Below are 19,797 nucleotides of genomic sequence, written 5' to 3'. Positions count from 1 at the left end.
TCCAAATAAACAGCTGCCAATCACTGTATTTACACGCTGTCATAACATTTATGCTGGAACACTTTTCTTTATTCACACTTGTTAAAGCTGCTTTGAGTGCAACACGGACTGGTTGTCATATAAAAACCACTTGTTTGGACTGTTGAATTAACAGATGGAAATAATTTCTTTTGATTTTTTTTTTTACTTCACCACTGGATTATTCTGTTTTTCACAACTTTATAGTGCCTCAGTGGTCAGAAATATTTCGAGAAATAGTTTTTGGCTCAATATTTATATTGAAGATTGAAGTTAGGCTCTTCTAACATGCCTCATATTTATAAGGGAGACTTTTAAGAAGCTCAAAGAAGTCATTGATCAATCTCAATTTTCTGATGATCTCTACTTGTGGATGTGTTGTCCCCTCTCGTGTCCTGTGCGTAATGGCACAACCCCCGAGGATGCAACACGTTCAGGGTTGAATGGAGAGGGAGACAGAGAGAGGCAGACAGAAAGTGGGCTGTGGACTGGATCAGTGCGAGGTGGGTGGGCACAGACTCGCTCTCTCCCTCTCCCTCTCTCTCTCCCTCTGTACCGTATAAGTACAGATGTGTGATGGAGAGAGACCCCATCATACCGCAGTTCGCTTTTTACGCAGTGGAGGAGATGAGCGCTCGGATAGCGAGATCCAACCCGGCCATGAAACTGATCGTGGTGAGTATCCGCCGCTCGTCCGCATGGCTCGATCTGATCCGCTGGAGCACAGGGACACGTTTCATACAGATATATAGAAGTTGTTTCTTTCGGGGGAATCGGTGCGCGACGCATGTGAGCCAGCTGGGTTACCCAGTCCAGATGTTTTCATTTTGGAGGATGATGCAGAGAAATGAAACTTCTCCATACATCATGCGTCTGCGCAGGTAGTTTGGCGACGTTTATTTATCTGCAGTGCGTACTTTTTGCGCTTTGACGTTTTGGAGACAGGATTTATTGAACTCTCTCACGGATTTGGGGGAAAGAAACGATCCTTCATAAGTCCAGATATGAATCATCATCTTATTGAGTTAAGTTTTCTGTATCTGTTTTGAGTGTGAAGCGTCTAAAAACCTCCAACATATTAGACTAAGCTTCCAGGACACTTTTATTTCTGCTGTGAAGTGGCAGCAGGGGATGGAGGCAAAATTCACCTTAACCCATTTTCTTATTTAAGGCTGCCATGATATATGATGTAGAGGGTGCATGTGGACAAAATAGCAGGAACACCAATCCTGATTTATTGATAATATATCAGGATATCCTAATATTTATAATGAATGGTATGTTCATGTCATGCAGCTCCATGTAGCAGCCCTGCAGCATAAGCTTGTGAAGGTGATATTCAATTTATGCTGTGGCTGTTTTAGAGACTTGAATTAATGGAAATGCTATTTGTGTGGCTGTTGCATGGGATTTTATAATAATATAAGGTGTTTGTGTCCAGCTTCTGTAGGTTTGTTTTACAAATGATGGCAAATATCACAATACAAAACGTTTTAATGGAGCATTCAGTCTTTGGAAATGCTGAAAAGGTTGTTTGTTTTCGATGATGAATGGAGCTCATGCACTTTTTTATTCTCTGCTGAGAACACTCGTCCACATAATGAAACAACAAACATAAAATCAATGAATGGACGTTTGCTCTGGGTCATATTTCATCGCCTTTACATAGCACGATTGAAATGGATGAAACTTTACACTCTGTAAATGGAGTCATGTGCCAGCAGGTGGTATTTGCTAGTCTTTTTGTAGGTATGCCTCTGGGCTAAAAGCAGTTACTTCCTTTGGTGTGTTTTGCATGCTGTGCTGTGTTTCAGGTTTTGCGTATGTTCATGTTCAGATGTGTATCAGAGCACAAACACATTGTGCGTGCGAGCTGCAAAACACTGGACCACTATCTTGCCTGGTGGACTGCATGTGTGTTTGTTTGCGTGGGCGTCAAACGTGTTGCTAGTCGGTTAAATACAAATGAAAGTGTGTGCATGTACTTCCTTCCATCGTTTAACGTGCTTATATCCATATAGAGCGTGTCCTCCGCCTTGCTGTCGTCTGTTCTCTGCAATTGACCTATAATAGGCAAATATTTTGTTGTTACAACTGTTTTCTGACGTAATGTTCTTCCGTTCATCCAGTTAGTCACACGGCCATTAGGCCGGGCAAACAATCGTGTATTTAGCCAAATATTGAGTCAGTCATTCAACCACACATTTGGGCTCGAGTGTTCACATTTTGCCAATAATTCAATGTGTATCCCTCTGGATCCTTCATGCTTTGGTGCCCATTTCCCTGCTGGTCAAACCCCCGGTCTCACAGTCCATCTGTAAGGGATTCTGCGACAAGGGGGCAATCTGAAATTCTGTGTCCAGCAGACAGAGCACCTCACACACCTGTGGGCTCTCGATGTTGCCCTGTGTGCTCCCAACACATGTGGTTGTTCTGCCTGCAGAAAACACACACTTTCTGTTTGGGTCCTTACACAAGTTTGATGCCAGTGGAACAGATATTCAAATTGTTGTTGCCTGTCTTTTTATTTTTGTGTAGAAATGTTTTATTTGGTTTGGTTGCCCACTATAGGTTGTTGTACTTCTGCTTGTTTTACCAGCCAGTCAGTGCATGTAATACTGTAACAATCCCTCAACCACAGACACATGCACACACACATGCACACACACACAAACACACACACACACGCACACACACTATGCATTATCTATTATCTCGGTTGCCTTTATCTGTTTACCCCTCCTCTCCGTTACTCTCTGTTGTAGCCGTTGGTATAAGTCGCGAACTTCCCTAAACCCAGCAACAGGTTCACACGCAGACAGGCGGAGCTGCGGAGGAGAGGTTACTAGGCCAGAAGAGTCAGGCTGTGGAGAGAGGGGTGAGGAAGTGAGGGTGAGACACAGGGAGGGGGGTGAGGCCGACGTGTGGAGGGTGTGTAAAGATACAGGATCAACATGTTCAACAAACAAGTAGAGACGTTTATTCAGAAAGAAACGATTACCTCTGGAAGTAGCTGCCACACACACACACACACACACACACACACACACACACATATACACACACACACTTAACTTCCTCTTTTCTTTAACAGTGCTGATAGCAGAAGTGTGTGTGTGTGTGTGTGTGTGATTGTGTGTGGGGGGCTTATGTGTGTGGCACGGTTGGGATGAACTCATTGATCCAGTGTGTGTCTGTGTGTGTGTGTGTGTGTGTGTGTGTAGTGATTATAGAGACACAAAGAGCAGCAACACAGTAGGCAACAGAGCTGCAGCGGTTGTGTGAGGGATGGTCACACACAGGCCCCAGTCTCTGTGTTATCTGACTTCTGTATGAGTCATAGTAAAAACAGTGTAACTGATGTGATGCAAATGTCTTGAAAGGTCATCTGAACAGTTGGATGTTTTTGTGTTTGATATTTCGACAGATAGGGAATATGATTCATTAATCCTCCTGTTTGAACATGTAAAGCATTGGGACAAATGCAGCTACTTATTATTTCTATCCACGTGTGTTTGACTTACCAGTGCTGGTTATCATGTGCTATAAATAGAGATGGAAGAAGTATTCAAATCCTTTACTTAGGTAATAGTATCTATACCACTCTGTAAAATACTCAACTTATAAGTACAAATCCAGCACCTAAACATGATCGGAAGCAAAGTGTACTTGAAAAGTACTTGTAACTAAGAATATTACAGGTGTAGATACTTTAAATAATTTTACATACAGTTTGTTCGTTTCATCCAGTGGTTTTCAGCCTCCTGCAGAGCTCAAGATATTTCTGAAAGTTTTGGAGTAAATTAGTATAATTTCAAATATGACAAGACAGGTTTTGCTGTACAATATTATATACATAAAGTATATTTAAGTACATTACTTGACTAACATTCCACTGGTTATCCTTGTGAAAAATTGTATGTCTCTTATTCTGCATTTTAGTCACTGGTGGAAATCTTTCTGCAACAAATGAAAATGAACAACGAACAAACTATGATCATTTGCTTTTTTTTCTTCAGAGATTATTCATTGGTTAATCATTTGGTTCATTAAATGACAGGAAATAGAAACATACAAAAGCTCAATTGGACACGTTCAGATTTCTTATTTTGTTCGACCAACATCCCAAAACACAAATATATTGAGTTCAATATCTTTCAAAAGAGAGAGAACGAGTAAATATCACTATTGAGAAGCTATTGACAGAGACACTGAAGGATTCATCAATTATTCCATGTTTCATTACACATTGATAAATTCATTATACAAGCTTAAAAACATGTTAACAGACACATGTTTGTCATATACTGGCAGACAATGTGGAGTTAGGGTTAAAAGCAGTGTGAAAATAAAAACGTTCAGATTTTGAACAGCACAGTTATCATAACGCTGGTTGTGTTACCGAAATAATAGGTTTATGAAGAACAGTGTGATGATAGATGTCTTATGATATAGCTGAGTATCATGTCCTATAGATTCTCTCTGTCTCTGTGTGAGTGAAAAAAAAGATTATATTGCTTATTCACATGAACCACACACACACACACACTCTCTCTCTCTCTCCCTCTCTCTCTCTCTCTTACACACACGCACACACACACACACACACACACACACACACACACACACACACACTAACACATGCACGCACACGTCCAAGAGTTGGAATCCCCCCTCAGACCACCTGCGTTCTACAGTTAACTGAAGCCATGTGGCTGCTGGATAAGTTGGTGTCGTGTGGTTTGGTCCCTTTGTGCCACGGCTCTTCTCCTCATGCCATGAAGTTAAAGCTGACCTCAGGCGAGCCAAAACTCAGATTCTCCCCCGTCTTTGAGTTTCACCGAGCTCCGCGTCCACCGTAACCCTGAGCCTTGACTCTATCTGCTGGAAGTCACTTAAACACTGTGGCTAATTTCTTCTGGATGCGATTCTTTTCCAAAGTTCCACTGCCAGCATGAGGGAAGAAGAAGATGTTTACTATTTCAAAATGTAATTGTGATTTACTGAATTACATTAACATTACATTTACTTTCCCCCCAAACTGTTAAACATCTGTATCATATTTTTCTATTCATACCTTTTGCATCACATAAAAACTAAGTAAAATGTACTTGGCAAACTTTGATATTATTCTTTATCGAGCTGCCTGGCTTATGATTTTTGCACATTATTTAATGCAAAGCTTCAGGTGTTGAAAATGTTATTCCAGCGTAACACAGTGGCAACATATAAAGACAAACACCCGTGCTTATATTCAACCTAACAGCAATCGGCCTGTTGGAGTATCCGGAGGAAATCCACGCAGACACGGGGAGAGCATGCAAACTCCAGTCAGGCCTCTGCAAAACTGGAATTCAAACCAGGAACCTTCCTGCTGTGAGGCGACACAGCAAAGAGGAGACAGTGCTTACCTCTGCCTTACCGTGCTGGCCTAATTCCTATTCATATTCTTTAATGAATTCAACAGATGCTACTCTTAAAATCTCAAATGGAAAACATCGGTCATCATTTTTTTGGGGCTTCGTATGCCAGGTGTCTGCTGCTGCTGCAGCCCATATGTTGTGCAGCGCTTACTACGTCTACGTCATCATTGCACATCGCTGCACATATTTTCACAACTGACAAACAGAAATCATCCCCAGTCTTTTATTTTAGGAAGTATTGCAGTCGAACACTGTGGACGGCGACATCTCAGTGACAGTAAACCGTAAACAGTAAGAATCAGACTGGATCTCCCTCTGTGTCTCGCGTGCTGTTGCCTGTTGTGGCGAGTGTGGTCCATCTCCTGGACGCGGCGTGGCCCCTGTCACAGGCCTGGAACACACGTGTGCTGTTGTTTGTTTCCCGCAGAAGTTTAACATCTGTGAGATAACGCGTGTTGTTTGTTAGAGGACTGGTAAGAAAAACTGTCTCTGCCCTGCATGAACACAAAGTTGTCCCTCAGCTGGGTTTTAAGATTTACCAGCAGGGATTACATAAACTTACAAATATTGTAAGCGTTTTTATTTGAACCATTATTGAAAAGTGAGTGAGGCTGCTTTTTCCAACAAGCAGCTCCACCTCACACTCTTCTTATCATTTTCATAGCAGCTGCTGTGCCTTGCTCAAGTGCATCTTCCCAGTATAGTTGCTCAGGGAAGGTAAGACTGTATCGTTACCTTTTTCAATGCGTCCTCTCCTCTCAGCTGGCAGCGCTCCACGTAGGATGCGCTGCTCACCGAGCGTCGCTGTGATGATGCTGACGGTGTAATTACGTCTGTCAGTGGCCCCTATCTGCTGTGTAATTTGGGTTTCCAGCGGTCGTCCACGATGTCGTCAGATGGCATCTTCTGAGGCGACGAGGAGGGTGAAGAGTTCAATATCTCTTTCAGCCGCTGATAGACGGACGTCGTCCCAATGAGTCAATGCTCGCAGAAGTTGACTTTTCTTCTTGTCTTCTGGAGCAGGAGGCTTCTGCGCAGGGTGGTCTGGGAAACTGGCCGCGATCAGATAACAAATAAATTAAACATTTCCAGAGATTTTGTGACATATATTCTTAGATTTGAACTCTTGCTGGACTCGACTACCCCGTGTCATTACCCAGGGTGGACTGAATATCAGACACTAATCTTGTCTTGATTAGAGACAGATCATGTCTCACGAGACGACACGTCTGTTGATCATCTTCCTGGAAACTCGGTGCAGAATGTAGACGCTAATTGTTGCCAGACTACCAAGGTTTGCATGGGTGTGAGCTCACATGCTTCACTGGTGATGACCTCAATTTTTTTCTTTATCTTAGCAGTACGCTACATTTAGCAGCGTTGACGTTTCTGCCAGGCCTGCTTGTTTCTTCTTTTTTTTCCGATTTCATAAACAATTAAAGTAGATTATGTTCGGGTGTGTCAAACCGGTGAGCCGTGTTTTTATCTATTTATCAATCTTTTTTAATATTTCTGTGGTATTTTGCTAAGGACAGAGCAAGCGTGAAATGGGGAGAGAGACACACAGATATGCAGAGCAAAGGGCCGGAGACACACAGACATGCAGAGCAAAGGGCCAGATCAGAATCGAACCCGCGGTCACTGCAGGAGGAGTCAAGCGTCCATATGCAATGTTTGTAAGAGATGTTTACAGGCCCTCTATTGTGTTTTTAATAGTTTGGAATTGAATATGTATATATTTTTTTACCTTACATCACTGTGACCTACAGCAGAGAAGCCAAACTATGTGCTAGGATTTGAAAAACACTACCGACCCAACCACTTCCACCTGTGCTCAGTCTCATTGGCTCTGAAATCAGCGGAGGATCCAGTTCCTAACTCATCCTGACTCGAAGTAAAGATTCAAGTCGAAGCAACAAGTGTAACTGAGCACAGGTTTGCCAACCCCCCCCCCCCCCAAAAAAATGGGTCGATCCACTGTGCGCTCCGTCCTCCAGATGTCCTTGAATTGATTGGATGTGGTCTCACGGCTTAATAGTGTGTACATACGCTTCTTAATTTGAAGAGCCAGGCTATGATTGTGGGTTTGATTCCCGCTGGGGCCACCCATGCTACAAACAAACACACGCAGTCGGGGGAGCTGCGCAGCAAGTCGCTGTGGATGAAAGCCACCGAATGTTGTGCTCGGAGGTCGATAGGCTTTGCCGGGAAAACCACCGCGCTCGCGAGGCCGTTTGAAGCTTTGGTTTCTGTTATGGTGTGTGAAACCCATTCATCTATTTTTACTGTCTCTTTTTTTCAATGACCTCTGTCGCAAAAGGAAACAGAAATAGAAAAATTCAAAGTAAACCAACACATTTTTGTCCTTTTTTTGTGTGTTTTACATAATTTTAGGCTGATAGATGAAATAAATTCACTAGAGGAATTTATGTATCGTTTACTGAATTATCTTTAGAGAAGAGAAATGCAGTTACGCACATGCATTAATAGATGATAAGATCAATAGGGCAAATGGGGAAGAAGCACACACACACACACACAGACACACAATCGTGTCTGTATGATTTCAGAGGACAACACGTTGACTTACACTGATTTCCCGGAGACTAACTCTAACCTTTATTTCACTAACTCATACTTTAGTAGTAGATAGTGTTTTGTGGTTGTACGTTATGTACTTGCAGGGAAATGAGATGAGCCCAAACACACATAGGCAGATCAATAGAGATCGGCGGGTAAACTGTAGAGCGGAGTGGGTGAGTGTTTTGTATTCTGGTGGTGGATGGGGAAAGCCCAGTGACCTCCAATAGTTCTCTTTATGAACAGCAGCCAGCAGCGGAGACCGCAGAGCGCACAGAGCGGCACTGAGGAAGACGGCAATTGGACGTGAAGATGGATGTACACACACACACACACACATACACACAGTCCTTTCTGCATACGTGCAGGCATGCACGGACATACATGAATGTTCTGTAGTTGTTTGTTGTATGGATACATTACATTTTGAAGAAGCATTGTGGAAAGCTGAAAACCACACACACAATGCAACGACACCCTGTTGTTAGTTTGTCGGAGCAGTGAGGATGTGTCCCGGCCAATGGGAAAGTCCACAGAGCCGATGGCTGAGGGCCTTCAGGGTGGAAGGAGGCCGTTGTGTGACATCTGGTCGACATGTGTCCTCTAACCAGCTGCATGGTTGCATGACAAACATGTTCACCAACTGATATCTTAAATTTTAGATTCGCCCAAAGCGCTTCAGCTCCTGCTCCTGATGATACACGGGCTTGTTTTTGAGGAAGTGGCTGCACATGTCCATGGCAGAGCTGTGCGTCCATATGAATGGGTTGCTTTTAGGTGGAGAGAGATATATGGGTGTGGTGTGTTCTTGCTCCGGGGCGTTAGTACTGTGCTGTAGATCACCCTTGAATCACGTCAGCTACAAAGCGGCCTATCTACCAGAGCTGCTGACATGTGCAGGAGAGGTGAGGTCAGAGAACACGGGGCAGTGTGACACACTTTATATTTTTAAGATTGCTGCAACATTAGAGTAATCATTGTGATTTGAGGTCATGCAAACGGCCGATATTGCCTCCAGCAAATATTAAAGATTTAAAGAAGTACAGTCATCACTGTTTAAAAGGTCGGTCCTGTGCAGTTATGCTCCATAAAACTGCTGCTGAATATCTCCCAGGACTGCAAAGCACAGGAAACCACTTCAGCACTGCGTCTCCACCAGGAACTTCAACGTTCAGCTCCGAACTTTCCCTCAACTCTCGCTTAGAGGAAGCTTTGAGTTGGCGAGTCCTCCAAAGATATAAAAATTCCCGAGCCAAACTGGAGCTGTGCACGAGATGGCTTTCATCTGAGATTTCTGTCACCGCTGTTAACTGGGTGCTGTGCTCTTCCCTCCTCTCTCTCTCTTTCAGCTCTTCACAGCTTCTCTTTCCTGGGCCTTCCAGCAACAGGAAGTCCTGCCGAAGTACCAGCACCGCGACCCTGTGACGTCCGAATTCCTCCTGTGCGACCAGTGTCCTCCTGGCACGGCCGTGAAGCGACACTGCACCGCTGACACGCCCACAGAGTGCCAACCCTGTCCCGAGAGGCACTTCGCTGAGAACTGGCACTGGGGGGATACGTGTCAATACTGCACCTCGGTATGTACGAGGCCAAAAATAGCATCTCTCTGGTTTCTTCTGAATAGACCCATGAGCTGCATTTTGCGGCGCAAGCAGTGTGACTTACTGTTTTTGTGTATCTACACCCATTTGAGTGAATCGACCAAATATGAACTTGCTGCACATCATGGTCAGGAACTCCTCTGTGGTTTTTCTCGTGCCTTTTCCTTAGATGCTGTTTGTTTACATTTTGTTATTGTGCATCTGTTATTTTTTTGGAAACCAGTGTTTCCACTTCAATTGCAGCTTCTAAAAGTAACGTCTGCATGTGCTCATTGTGGTGCACATTGTGATCTCGCCACAGAGAACAAATGACTTCCTCTTTGCCACTGGATGAATTACGCAACATGTCCACTGGTCGGCTCTGTTCTCTGTATTGTTTTGAACTACTCAAGCTTATTTTTATATTCCTGCTCAGGCTCTGGGCCTTTACATGATTTTTCCTGTGAAGCTGCATCATAATTCCCACCAGTATTTCATTAGTGTACTTATACATATATATGACTCTTCTTTATTTCTGTGTAAAAGTAACTGCAGGTGTCTGTGTGAATACGTCTGTAGTGTGTGACCTTGTGTGTCTGTTGTGTTCAGGTGTGTAAGGAGAGGCAGCTCGTGAGGCAGCAGTGCAACAGCACCCATGACCAGCTGTGTGCGTGTGCCCCAGGTTTCCACCTAGTGGTGGAGTTCTGCATCACACACAGTACCTGTCCACCTGGCTACGGAGTGACAGCTTTAGGTGAGACCTTCATTGATAATAATATAATAGTAATTAACTTTATATGTACTTATAAATATATACATAAACATATTTATAGTGACAAGGTGATTTATATGTTGAAAATTAAAAATTCAATAGAAGATCAGACAGGATTAGACAAACATCAGAGCACAAATATGAGACTAAAAATGTTAAAGATGAGTAAAAATAGGATGATTGAAACATAAACATTAACAAATAAGATCAGAGCTAGATTAAAAGTAAGTATAAATAAAGAGTTGAAGGTGAATCCTGAAAAGGAAACCAATAAAAATGTGTCTTTACGAGAGATTTTAAATGATTTTGCCAGACGGATCTCCTCAGGGAGAGTGTTTATTTAGACGATTATTCGGTGAGGTCACTTGTCTGGGCAAATTTGATAAAGAAAAAATAAGGCAACCAGTTATTTTGTAGGTCTTCTGTCTATCCAGTCATATACATATACATGAGATTTTTAGAAAAACAAGCAATAACAGTAAATATCTGTAGTACACCAGGGATAATAAGGAGTTATTTCAGCATACAACCTGAGAGAGGTTGTAAATGTGAGAAAGTGCTCTGTATATGTGCGCTTATTGCCATATATATAGCTTACATGTATCTGTGAGTATTTATTAGTGTTGTACCCACGTATGCACATTCAAGTTCAGTATGTACTCTATGGGATTTCAGTATTTTGAATATAAATCTCCTCTGCTTTACCCGTCCACAAGCCATTTAAATTCCTGACATGTCTGTGAGGAACCATTATCTTTCTAAAATAAAACACACATCAGTTATTGATCACACTTTCATATTACGCTGTCCTGACCCTTGTTCCAGTTTTTCTTTATCTGTCTCACACACAAACACACACAGTGATTTGAGGGACAGTTTAAGGAAGAGAGTCAGCCCATAGTCAATAGCAATGTCATAGGGAATAGTATGTTTTCATTTAATCTTTTTATTATTTCCACTTGTGAAATTTGTAGCAGATAATTGTTGTCGTGGATACACGTGACAAAGATAAGCAATGAGAACTTTGGTCTGAATGTTAATACTCACACACATGTTTCTTTGTTGCATTACCACACCTGACCTGCACTGTGAGTGGCAGTATTGCATAATACATGCGTGACAAATACTCAGTGTATCCTGTATATGCTCTAGTTCCAGACAAGTACTTTGGGTTTGCGGTAGTAATGTTATACATTTAGTTATTGCTATAATACATGTTTCTGAGTTGAAACTCATCATTTCATTTTCTATTCATGATTTAGAGACCTGGCTATAATAATATGATATATAAATTGAATAAAATATTATTTAAAATATTTCAAAAAGTAATCAATCATGTGAAGATATTTAAAAAGTCAAGCTCAGTTTCCTGTCTGTCAGCAAGAGTATCAGCTGGTGGCAGTTATGGTCTTATAGTGCTGTAGGCTATGTAATAAGTAGGGTTGGGCAATAAAACATTAGCAATTATTATGATTTTATACAACTTAGATTCAATATATATCGATATACTGTGTAGAGATAAGGTAACAACACAATTAATCTATTTCAGATTTGCAAAATGTTTTGCTGTTTGTCTCTGCTCATAAAGAAAAGTTTAAAACCACAACCTTCACTTTGGAGCAAAAATCTGTCCTTAAACTTATAATAATAATAATAATAATAATAATAATTACATTTATCATGACAATCATTGATTTCTTGATATACTTTTTCATACATCGCTCAGCCCAAGTACTAAGTTAAAAGTTTCATCAATTAAAAGGGAAGACTCTGTTTAATCATACCAGCGATGGGACTTTCTCCAAAGTGCTGCGTCACTAGTTCCTCTTCAAGAACATAAATGATTTACAACTTTACTAAAGAGGAAACTCAGGATAAAGCATCCAGCCTCAAATTGGTAGTTAAGAGGAAATGATTCTATTAATGGTCTTCCCATGACGGAGATCCCCCCCCCCCACCCACTGGCTGCTACAGAGCGAGAGTCGAATGTTTATTCCATTTTTAACGTATCACACATCACAACTAATTTGGAAGTGCACTTCCCTGAGCCACCTGGTGAACTCCTAGAGAGAGATGCGTTTCACACAGACGGGCAGGTTTGTAGAATTGTAGGTGGATGTATGGGAAATGATTTTCTCTCTCCAAGGAGTGAGATAATTTTGATCTTGACGGACTAGAATATGTGAGTAATGTTTGGTCAGTGGTTGCATGTTATTCTGAAATCACAGGTTCTCTTATTGCGGCGTCAACATCAGCGTTTTCCCTCACGATCCGGCAACAAATTCTGTATGAGCTAATTATTAAGGTCGGCACGGTCGAGGGTGACATTATCATGGTGGATCTGTGCCCTGATATTCCAGGCAGATTCTTTCCTTTGGTGCGTCACCCGTGACTGTGGGCAACATAAACACAGGCCGGTGCTGAACTTCAACATTTAAGCGAAACAGAATCTGATATTTCTACTGGAACCACAGCACAAACTGGCGCTGCACTTTGTCATGACTTCATCTCAGACTTGAGAACCAGAATCCAGCCGCTCTGCATCGATGACACAACATTTTCCATCGACGCTGGTGGTTATCATCATCGGACCCCTGCGCCGCAGACACCAGTCAAAGATGACATAGCTTTTTCCACTACATTGTTCCATCTAAACAATTTGACTTGAAGGCCTAATGAAACTCTGCAGGCATGAGGCAGCAATTCAGGGGATTCCCCTCTTCGAAACTGTAAGACTTGTTATGTAATGAGTTGTGGTTTAGTTTTCATTCTTTCTCTGCAAGGTTTTATGTCCTTCTATGGTTTTTGTAAACCCGTAGAAGCAACTAGAAAAGAACATAGTATATAAGAGAGAACCAACCAATCAATTGATAATTATCAATTAATCTTAGGTTTTCCTTTTTTATCTAAATTGTTGTAAAATAGTAAAAGTGCCCAAACTTGTTCCCTAAAGCACAGTTTAATGTCGTTAAATAGCTTGTTTTGTGCAAGAAATCGGAAAAATTCAAAGATAGTGGATATGTATATTAAATTCTTATTTGCAGTTGCAGTCAAATCAACACAAAATCAAACCAGAGATATAAAAAAAGATAATAACAGGATATGTCAGGAACAACATATTAATCAAGTTAATATTAAGTTTACTATTGATTACAATCAATTGATTAACAAAATAGTTGGTAGATGGCTCTTTTCAATCAACTAATTGATTAATTGACAAATCATTTCTTTATTAATATAGTTTTTAATCTGTGCATCTAACTTAACCTAATTTAGTTCATGAATATACAACACAATGTAGACAAACTTATTTAAATGGTATCTAGAGCTTTTTTCTTCAGACAATAAAGTGCTAACATGCAGATTTTGCTGTGACAGAGGAAAATCTCAGAAGAAAAACTCGATGCCGGCATATGAAACCATACTGAAGATACGCTGACATGTTCTCAAACTGTACCTCCTCTGTCAGCAGTGGCACAGGAAATATTATCACTTTGCAAATCAGCATATGGTTTTGGGTGGTAATGCCAAATGCTGAAGTGTTTTCAAAGAAAGAACGCCCTGTGCCGTGATAGCGGGAAACTCATAAAAGGTTAAATATGATATGAGTTGCTCATCCTCCCACAACGCTTTCACTTCAGCACGTCAGAGGTGAAAATAAAATGAGGATGTGAGCCGCTACCTGGGTCATCATGATGCCATTTACGTTTACTGTAAAGTCAACATGGTAACGGCTGTTGAATAAATATTTGCCTGTAGGTCACATTACTATATAAGAAGGGACATAAAAAACTAATAATCAATTATATATAATGAGAAATTTCACAGTAAATTCTTAGTTTTTTTCAGATGTTACTTTTGAATTATATAATGACTTCATTGTATGTGTATAAAATACATTCATGTCTCAGCACGTCGGTTCAAGTAGGATAATGTTTTGTTCTTTTACTTTAGAGTGTTTTTTTCCCGGATGATTAACTTTTGGAGTTGAGAGGTCAAAGGTCAAGGAAAAAAAAAAAAATATATATATATATATATATGGTCAGAGTAACACATTTTCCAAGATAAATCCAGAAATTATAGAGACAATCTTATATTGATGAGAAAATGTTTCACGATCATATGTTGTCATATGATAAGTGACGTCATGATGCAGTCACTTGAATGAAATAGCATTATTACAATATAAAAAGTTAGCATTGCCTTACTGGGATATATGCAGCGTGCATAGGGTGTGCATTGCTTTTCACTCAAGATGAAAAGAGTTTTCTTCTCAATCACTTTAGATATTTAGACATTGTATTTTCAATTTAGTACATAAACATTTGGATAAATCCGACATGTATTATTTTTTATTGCACAAAATATTCGAGCTGAAGACCTTACAGTAGTTTCACTTGTGTTTTACTGAATATTTTAAAGCATATATATATATATACAAACTCAAAGACAATTGGGGGGTTTTGATGATTTTCCTGTCAGTCAATCTGAAAAAGCACAATGTGGCGCAGTTTGATTTGTCATCATAGTAGTAGTACTCAAGTACTGTGGTTTGCAAGCAAGATAAAACGAAGGAGCTGTTGTAGTAAGTGAGTCATCAGAATCACACAGTCATCTGTGATTGTGACGGGTTGTCAGATGATGCTGTGGTTGACGTTCCTGGAATCACTTTGTCCTTTTGGACGAGCTGAACGTGCATATTGTGTTCACACAGAAAAATGCTGAGATGTCACAAAAAGAGACGTGTGATGACAAATCTGTATGATTGAGTGTCTAATCATAAATGATACCATTGATTTTAAGCTGTATAAATCCATTTAAAGCCATGTTCTCCTTCATAAAATCAATAGACCACCCTGTGTGTTTCTCCTGCAGGTACACCAGTGAGCGACACCGCGTGTGAGCACTGTCCGCCTGGTCATTTCTCCGCCGGCAGCTCGGCCACCGAGCCGTGTCAGCGCCACAGAAACTGCTCGGATTTGGGCCTGAAGACGCTGAGGTGGGGCACGTCCACTTCAGACAGCCTCTGCGGCAGCCAGGACAAGGCGGCAACACTGGAGTGCTCCCAGCATCACACTCTGTGCCACACTGGTGAGAACACTGTCTTCAACTAGCTAAAGTAGGGCTCAATGTCTAATCGTCAGCATATGGAGGGTTTTAGGAACAAAAGCAGGCTGGAGATCATTTGTACAGTACACACACACTCACACACACACACGTGATAATGATTTTGAGCAAACCTCAATTGTCAACAACTTAGAATCCGTCAGAGCTGAATTATTTTCGACGTGTGGTCATTTCATTCCTGAAGGCAGGGGATTTCCTCGGTCAGGTCTGTTGTCCAAATTCCATACTTTTCCAAATTCTTGCGTGCCTGTAAAACCAACACAAGAGGAGGAAGAAGTTCCAGAGTGAAAGAGTTGAACGGGGTGTTTACAGCAATCCTGTCATAATGACCCATGATGGATCAATTACTCCTTTAGCTGTCACATCCTCAGAGCGCAAAAACAGAGGAAACTGAGTCAAGCAGAAACGAAGAGAAACAGGCGGGCTGGTTAGTTTCAGTTACTCAGACCTTTAACTAGACAGATGCTGACAATTAATTTGAGAGGAGAAGCCTCAGATACGACACTGAATACCCCGGGAGAGTCACTGAAGACACACACACACACACACACACACACACACACACACACACACACACACACAACTCACACACACACACACACACACACACACACACACACACACACACACACACACACACACACACACACACACACACACACACACACACACACACGGATGTACCAGGCACACTCATGCACACTGTAGCCGAGGGGTGATGCTCCTCAAACATTTCATTCACAAATTGTCTTCCTGTGGACGACACAACCGCAGATAGTTTGTGGTAAATCCTGGAACCGTTTAGCAACAATGTTAAATTGAAAGCAGTTGGGATTCCCAAAGTTGCTCCGTGTTTTCAGAGCCACCACCAGGATGTCAATGTCAATTATAAACCGAGCTGCACGTACAACATCCAGACACGAGAGAAACAAGAAATAATATCCTCTTCACATTAAACTCAATGACTCTCCACCGACATCGGTTTTCTGATGTCCATCATGTTCTGCAAGTCAGTTCAGCTGTAATTTCATCAGCTACAGCTCTCGTTGTCCTGGGTCTGTAACTGGTGTCAGGTTGACTAGCTGTAATGTATGAGAGTAAAGTTGTGATATTACAAAAAAGGTCATAAATTTACGAGAAAAAAAGTCATAATTTTCGATAAGGTGTTGTGAAATAGGAATATTTGAAATTGGGAAGTTATGCTAAAAAATAAAAAGTCAGGCTGTCAAGCAGAAGATGTACTTAAATTCAATTGTTATGCACCAATTAACTGTTTCTCTTGGTAGACGCTCATATATTTTTATTTCTACTGTTTCCAATACAGGGGGAAAATGGTTTTAATGTTTTGAGAGACAGAGTGCATCAGTCTGTTTTAGACAGTGTTAAAAATAATTGTCGACAAAATATTATGAGGGAGCTTCTTAAGTTAATCTTTAGTTATGTTTCCTATATAACAAAATACTTCATCTCATCAGCTCTTCAGCTCCAGCGAGCAGATTCTTCTTTCTGCTTATTACCTAAAAAAAACAGTTTTTTTCTATTACGACTTTTCTTGTTAAATTTCTACTTTATTCTCCTTATATTACAGCTTTCTTGTCAATTACTTTAGTCTTGTAATATTGTGACTTTTTCACACGTTACAACATTATTCTTGTAATAATACAACATTATCCTCAAAATCTCATAATCTTTCTTCATTGGGCTCTAATAGTGTGTTGTAGTAATTAGAGCAGGTGGAGGTTTCCCCGACTTCAAGTGAAGAAAACACTAGTAAAGAAAATACTGCTCTTCACAAAAATAGGCTTAGCAGATCTTTGCTTGCAGAAATGTAGGACACGTTATGATGAAATACATATGATTTGTTGCAAGCGGGAAAGTGCCCCTCAGTTTGATCGTGCAGACCTGGTCGTCTCGGTGCAGAGAAACACAGGCACGCTCAGTTTGGTTCGGTTTGTCAATAGTGGTTCTGTGCTGTCAATGGGGAAGAGAAAGAGAGGAAACCATTTTCTCTGATGTGGTCACATTCCGAGGCAACACTAATAAACACTCACGCAAACGTGTAAAAACAAATCCAGTCATAAAACATCAACTGTGTGGAGAAGAAAACCTGAATCTAGTCTAAACAGCAACTCTGTTCCAAGAATGAAGAATACATTTTAATGCAACTGGTCATTTGTCACATGATGTTCCCTCTGCTATGCTGTTACCTTCCAAAAAGCTCTCGGTTAAATTGTCTGGAATAAAACAGTAAAAGCACATTTACCTTTTCATCCTTGTATCCCACTCGCCCTCGTGCACTAAGCCACAGTCAGGAGACGACTGTGTCCACCGAGTGACGAACGCTGGATTAAACATTCCATGATTGTGAAAGGGAAGTGACTCATTATGACGGTTACTCAATATCTTAGTTTGTCACCATAAGCTACTGGTCAAACTAGGTCAAATAAGACATTTGCAGCAAAACCCCTGACTTGCAAAAAATGTTGTTGCTTAAGAATTAAACTTTTTATTTGAAAGAAGAATATTATTTCTTGAATGGAATATCGACATACTACCTTGAGGCGGCTGTGGCTCAGGAGGTAGAGAGGATAGACGTCCACCAACCAGAGGGGTTGTTGGTTCGTTCCCCTGCTCCTCCAGTCTGTGTTGGGCAAGATACTGTCACCCAAATGGCCCCTGACAGTTGTGCCGACAGTGTATGATGTGATACTGTAAAAATCTAAAAATGGTTTTAAAGCCCACTCTTCCTGTCTCGTTCACTTTATTCCAGATGTGACTCTGTGTGAGGAGGCAGTGTTCCAGTCTCTCGCCTCGCTGCAGCTGTCCTCAGTGCCCCTGGAGCGGCTGTTGGAGAGTCTCCCGGGCCGGAGGGTGGATCGTAAGAGCCTGGAGAGGCTGAAAAAGGCCTGCTCCCCTCACCAGCAGGTCCTCCACCTGCTGCGACTGTGGAGGGAGCAGAACAAGGACCAGGACAAGCTGTACGGCATCATACGAGGTACAATATAAATACAACGCACTATTTTAGTTTTACCCAGTTCTCGTTTAAGTCCTGCAATTGTGTATTCATGTTTGTATCCTGTCCCTCCAGGTGTGAACCACTGTGAGAGGAAGGTCTCTCGCTGCAACAGCCTGAAGAACCTGACCCTAGACGACCTCCTGCAGGTCACCAACAGCCTGCCGGGGGTGAGGGTTCAGCAGGAGGACGTCCGGGCTTTGGTCTCGACCTGCCTGCCCAGGCAGTACATCCTGCAGCTTCTTCACCTCTGGAAGACGGCAAACCACGACCTGGATCTAGCCAAAGGCCTGTCTCACAGTCTGAGGGTGCTGCGCAGCCAGGGGGCGCCGCGCTACCTGCTGAAGGGCCTGAAGAAGATCAGCCGCATCATAGGAACCACCTCAGCGCACAAGTTGTATGAGAAGATGTTTGTCAGTATGCTGCAGGACGAGTTGTGTTTTAAGGGCCATAAGCCGTTAAATGAATAAGGAAGCAGGTACAAACAGGAATATATGCAGACACACACACACACACACACACACACACACACACACACACACACACACACACACACACACACACACACACACACACACACACACACACACACACACACACACACACACACACACACACACACTGAACCTGGGGCATAAAGGTATGTGAAAGAGTAACAGACATGGGTCACATGATAATTTCAGGTCTTCAAGATATCACCAAATGATATCAAGCTATGCACATAGTGCCAAGAGGTATTTTGTCAAAAAAGAAAAGTGGAAAGATAAATTCTTCTTCCTGTCACTGGTGTTCTATCAAATTATTATTGATTATATGAGGTGACACATGATGATAAAAACTACAGTAAAAAGTAAAAACTTCTATCTATATAAAGTATCCGTCTGCAGTTATAAATCGAATAAGAATTGATATAATAAAGAAAACCTATTTGACATCTGTGTACTCAAGGCAGACTAAATCAAAAAGTTAAAAAATATTATATTTCCTGGAAACCTTTTGACCAGAGTCTGTGAAAAAAAGAAACTATTTAAGATGTAAATAGCAAACTGTTTTATGGAAGATGGGCTGTTTTTATTATTGTTGCTTTCTCGCTGTTTGAGAGGAAGGATTTGGTTTCATAATGAAATACATGTAATTTTCTACAGTTTCGCTTGGTTTGTTTGTTGGTTTGTTCTGGACTGCTGGCAAGTAAAGCTCGTCTGAATTTTTATTTTTAAATTGTCAGCTTTATGAATGTACAAAGGAGTGCAATTGTTTTCTATTTAAAAAAATGTAGTTTCTGAA

General features: G+C 41.3%; 1 protein-coding gene across 2 annotated transcripts; it reads left to right on the top strand.

The window, feature by feature from the left end:
- Positions 1-518: 518 nt before the first annotated feature.
- On the top strand, positions 519-19,487 carry LOC117777175 (tumor necrosis factor receptor superfamily member 11B-like). 2 transcript variants are annotated; one of them, XM_034611773.1, is made up of 7 exons: positions 519-693; positions 9,371-9,598; positions 10,211-10,355; positions 15,249-15,464; positions 18,271-18,495; positions 18,589-19,013; positions 19,076-19,487. In XM_034611773.1, the coding sequence occupies exons 1-6, from the start codon at positions 595-597 to the stop codon at positions 18,981-18,983; spliced, it is 1,308 nt and encodes a 435-aa protein (XP_034467664.1). In that variant the 5' UTR covers positions 519-594; the 3' UTR covers positions 18,984-19,013; positions 19,076-19,487. The 2 variants fall into 2 exon arrangements, with proteins under 2 accessions (XP_034467664.1, XP_034467663.1); XM_034611772.1 differs by having other exon boundaries at positions 18,589-19,487.
- The last annotated feature ends 310 nt before the right edge of the window (positions 19,488-19,797 follow it).

The sequence above is a fragment of the Hippoglossus hippoglossus genome, chromosome 16, assembly GCF_009819705.1.
Source record: "Hippoglossus hippoglossus isolate fHipHip1 chromosome 16, fHipHip1.pri, whole genome shotgun sequence".
NCBI lineage: Eukaryota > Metazoa > Chordata > Actinopteri > Pleuronectiformes > Pleuronectidae > Hippoglossus > Hippoglossus hippoglossus.
This window is presented reverse-complemented; position numbering and strand designations above follow the sequence as displayed.

What these genes read in the sequence shown, in the direction of transcription:
- LOC117777175 (XM_034611773.1), top strand. Translation starts at nt 595, where the DNA reads ATGGAGAGAGACCCCATCATACCGCAGTTCGCTTTTTACGCAGTGGAG. An exon ending in CGGCCATGAAACTGATCGTG is followed by an intron (nt 694 to 9,370) that starts GTGAGTATCCGC and finishes TCTCTCTTTCAG; the next exon opens with CTCTTCACAGCTTCTCTTTC. An exon ending in TCACACTCTGTGCCACACTG is followed by an intron (nt 15,465 to 18,270) that starts GTGAGAACACTG and finishes ACTTTATTCCAG; the next exon opens with ATGTGACTCTGTGTGAGGAG.